This window comes from Anolis carolinensis, unplaced genomic scaffold, assembly GCF_035594765.1.
Source record: "Anolis carolinensis isolate JA03-04 unplaced genomic scaffold, rAnoCar3.1.pri scaffold_10, whole genome shotgun sequence".
Classification (NCBI taxonomy): Eukaryota; Metazoa; Chordata; class Lepidosauria; order Squamata; family Dactyloidae; genus Anolis; species Anolis carolinensis.
This window is the reverse complement of record NW_026943821.1, coordinates 14,981,076-14,984,795: the sequence shown is the minus strand read 5'-3', so window position 1 is coordinate 14,984,795 and position 3,720 is coordinate 14,981,076. Positions and strand designations below refer to the sequence as shown.

Genomic DNA, 3,720 nt, shown 5'->3' with positions numbered 1-3,720 from the left:
CATGTGGTCCAACATGTGACAGATCTGCATACTGAACAATATTACAAAACACAGAGTGAAATTCAATACGACAAATTGCTTAAGGAACAATAAAGTTGCCAAGTGACCAAAAAACAAAACATTTTCATAGTCTACATTTATTAAACTTTTGTCACTCTCACCACAAATTTAAACTACAGAAATCAGTACATAAAGCCTTCCGCAAAGTCTGTGAAAACTAGCCACCACCAATCCACAACTGAGAAGTGACATTTTCAGCAGCTAACCTCAATGCATTCAGTGTTTCTTCTTGGCTCATGACACTTTTTTTTGTTCCTTTCCTGGAGCCAGCCAGTGTCACACATTTTAAGAATGCAAAATATTTATGGATATTTTGATACACCTTATTGAAAATGATCATATCAATAACAGCAAACTTATTAACTGATATTTAATAATAATTTCATATTATTGTCAAAGGCTTTCATGGCCAGAATCAGTGGGTTGCTGTCAATTTTCCGGGCTGCATGGCCATGTTCCAGAAGCATTCTCTCCTGACATTTCATCCACATCTATGGCAGGCATCCTCGGTGGTTGTGAGGTGTTGGAAACTTGGCAAGTGGGGTTTGTATATCTGTGGGAAGTCCAGAGTGAAGAGACTCTTGTCTGTTTGAGGCAAGTGTGAATGTTGCAATTGGCCAGCTTGATTAGCATTGAATGGTCTTGCAGCTTCAAAGCCTGGCTGCTTCCTGCCTAGGAGACTCCTTGGTTGGGACTACAAATTCCAGGTTTCCATAGCATGGAAAGTGGTGTCAAGCTACATTCACTTAGGTCAGTGGTTTTCAACCTAGATGTTTTGGCATTCAGCTCCCAGAAATCCTAACAGCTGGTAAACTGGCTGGGATTTCTGGGAGTTGTAGGCCAAAACACCTGGGGATCCACAGGATGAGAACAACTGACTTAGGAAAATTCCACTTATTAAATGAGTCTATTCTATATTAATAATAATAATTTTATTTTTATACCCCGCCCCATCTCCCTGAAGGGACTTGGGGCAGCTTACATGGGGCCAAGCCCAAACATCAACAATATAAAAACAAAGCAATAATACGAATGAATCAACAACAACAATAAAACAATAAAACAGGTTATAAAATCACATACAAATATAATGATAAAATCTTGAGTTTAATCTTTGGACTAATAGTTAAATTCAGGCAGTTATTTTTTACACAGTACATGCTGATATGCAATTTTTTGATCTGGCCATATTTTTCTTTGCAAAAAAAATAGTGTTGAAATATGACCAAAAACTACACAAATTTAACACACCATGTGAAGAAAACATCTTTGTTTTAAAAATACCCCAAACCCTTTAAGACTCAATGATGATGATGACAACAGACAAGAAGATCCAGAGTCTGGTTTTAACCTAGCTTTGGAGTCTGAATATCTTGGACCATATAGGGCACTTCTTCCAGAGGATATCCCAGATCTTGTTTAAGGAGTAAGTGTGCCAGATCAAGCTGACATATTTGAAACAGATACCTGGGCATTTTCTTTTCCTTTGCCATTTGTGTTTGGAGCGTTGCAGCAAATCAGACAACATGGGGATCTAGCACTTGAGCAGATGCGGAGCCAGTCAGTAATGGTTTGACGGATGGTGGAAGAAGAGAAGAAGAAGATCACAGGGTCCAGGGTGGTGTTGAGGGTGGTGAAAACAAAGGTTTCCACTCTCCAGGCTGGATTCTCACCCTCGATAAAACCTACGATGTGAGATATATTGTAGGGAGCAAAAGCCAGGGAGAAATTAAGGACAGTGGCCAAGGCTAAGGCCACAGCCCGTTGCTTCTTCTGGGGTTTGATGTTGGGCATGGAGGTCAGGATGCGGATCACACTGATGTAGCAGAAAAGGGTGATGATGAAAGGGATGAAGAAGAGGACAATGAAGACTTCCAAGCGAATAGGGAGGACAATTTGGAGCTGGCTGGGAGAGAAGTTGTCATAACACGTGGAGTTGAAGCCACCTTTCTTTGCAGTCCTGTCATGGTATTCTACCCCATAGGCAATGCCTAAGCAGTGGGAGCAGGCTAGAAACCAGAAGAAGAGGCTGGCCACTTTTGCATACGTTGGCCTGAGGTTTAACTTGTGCTTAACTGGGTAAGCAATGCATAGATAGCGCTCCATGCTGATTCCCATGAGGAAGAGGGTGCTAAGGTAAATGCTACTGTGGAAGATGAAGAGGACCAGCGGGCAAAGAAAGTCAGGGAGAGGCCAAGTGTTGTCCAAGGCAACCTCCACCATCTTGACAGGCAAAATGATTAGAAGAAAAAGGTCAGATATGGTCAAGTTGAGTAGCAGGATGTCTATGGGGAGTGGCTTCTCGCGTACTTTCTTCTGGAATGAGTAGAAGGCCAGGAAATTGGAAGGGAGTCCAGTAAGAAAGGCAAAGATGTACACAGCAAGAACTACAATTTTCTGAGTCATCTTCTCTAGGCCTAGAAGTGAAATGAGACAAAATTAGAGAGAAGAACAGCAAGAAGCAAAAAGCACTTGTTATATTTTAAAATTACTCTTTGACCAAAATCCAAAAAAAAAATTCTGGATATATAATTAATATTATATTTCTGCTTACTTGCATGACCGTATCTCCCACTACGAACCAGTGCAAGCTCTTAGATCCATCAGGGAGGCCCTTCTCTCACTCCCGCCTCTGTCGCAAACACAACTGATGGGGATGAGGAAGAGGGCCTTCTCGGTGATGGCCCCCCGGATCTGAAACATTCTCGCCAGGGAGATTAGATTAGCATCTGCCTTGGCCACATTTCACAAAAATTTGAAGAGTTGGATGTTTCAACGTGCTTTCAAACAGTAGGTCCATTTTTATCACCATCCAGTCTTAACTATTTACTGCCCTAACCCTCAGCACTTTATTCCTGAATCTCATTGCCTTGTGTTTTTGCAAATGCCTGCCTTCCCTGTAATTTCTTAATAGCCCCACTGTTTAGTCCTGATGCTCACTGATTTATTTTATGAATGTTATTTTACTGTTTTACTTTTGGATCATTCTTTGTTTGCCCTAAATATGATAATATACAGATGAAATACAGGAATTCCATTTTTGCACAGTGTTTTCAATTGCAAGTGTGTTATAAAATTCTGTCATCTTCTGAACAACCCTGGAGGCTGTTTCAACAACCATCCATTTGGGATTTCCTGGTTTAGCTGCCCAGAGGGATACTCTTGATGTTGCTGGGGGAACATTAAGAAATGTGGTGGTTCTCATGAAACTTTGAAACTTCATGTATGCCAATAAAGGTTGTGTGGGTATGTGAATTCTAGATGCCATTTCTTTTTAGCATTGCTTTGGGTGGAACAAAAGAAATCCTTCAAAAGCATCACTCAAGAAGACACGTTTCCTCCCAAAGATCTAAAGCGAATACATTTTTTGGGCTTTCACCCACAGTTCCTGCTATGAGCAATATCAGATACAGTATATACTAGGCCTGTGGGATTGATGAAAAAAAATGTTTTAGTACTCATTCCAAAATCAGGAGTAGTTTCTAAAGTGTTTCTAAAATATTCTAAGTGTCCGTTTCGTTACTATAATAAGAGTAATGAATTTTTCACTTCTATTTCTTTAAGTAATTGCATGTGTGTATATGGAGGGGCTGCCTCAAACAACTTGTGTGGTTGTGGCAACCAATGCACACAAAATAGGCTGGCAGTCCTTAGAAGATA

At 40.5% G+C, this 3,720-nt stretch overlaps 1 protein-coding gene across 1 annotated transcript; it reads right to left on the bottom strand.

Annotated features, from left to right (window-relative positions):
• Nucleotides 1-1,128: 1,128 nt before the first annotated feature.
• On the bottom strand, nucleotides 1,129-2,726 carry LOC100568064 (free fatty acid receptor 2-like). Its single transcript, XM_016996093.2, has one exon. The coding sequence runs from the start codon at nucleotides 2,464-2,466 to the stop codon at nucleotides 1,501-1,503; it is 966 nt and encodes a 321-aa protein (XP_016851582.2). The 5' UTR covers nucleotides 2,467-2,726; the 3' UTR covers nucleotides 1,129-1,500.
• Between the last annotated feature and the right edge of the window lie 994 nt (nucleotides 2,727-3,720).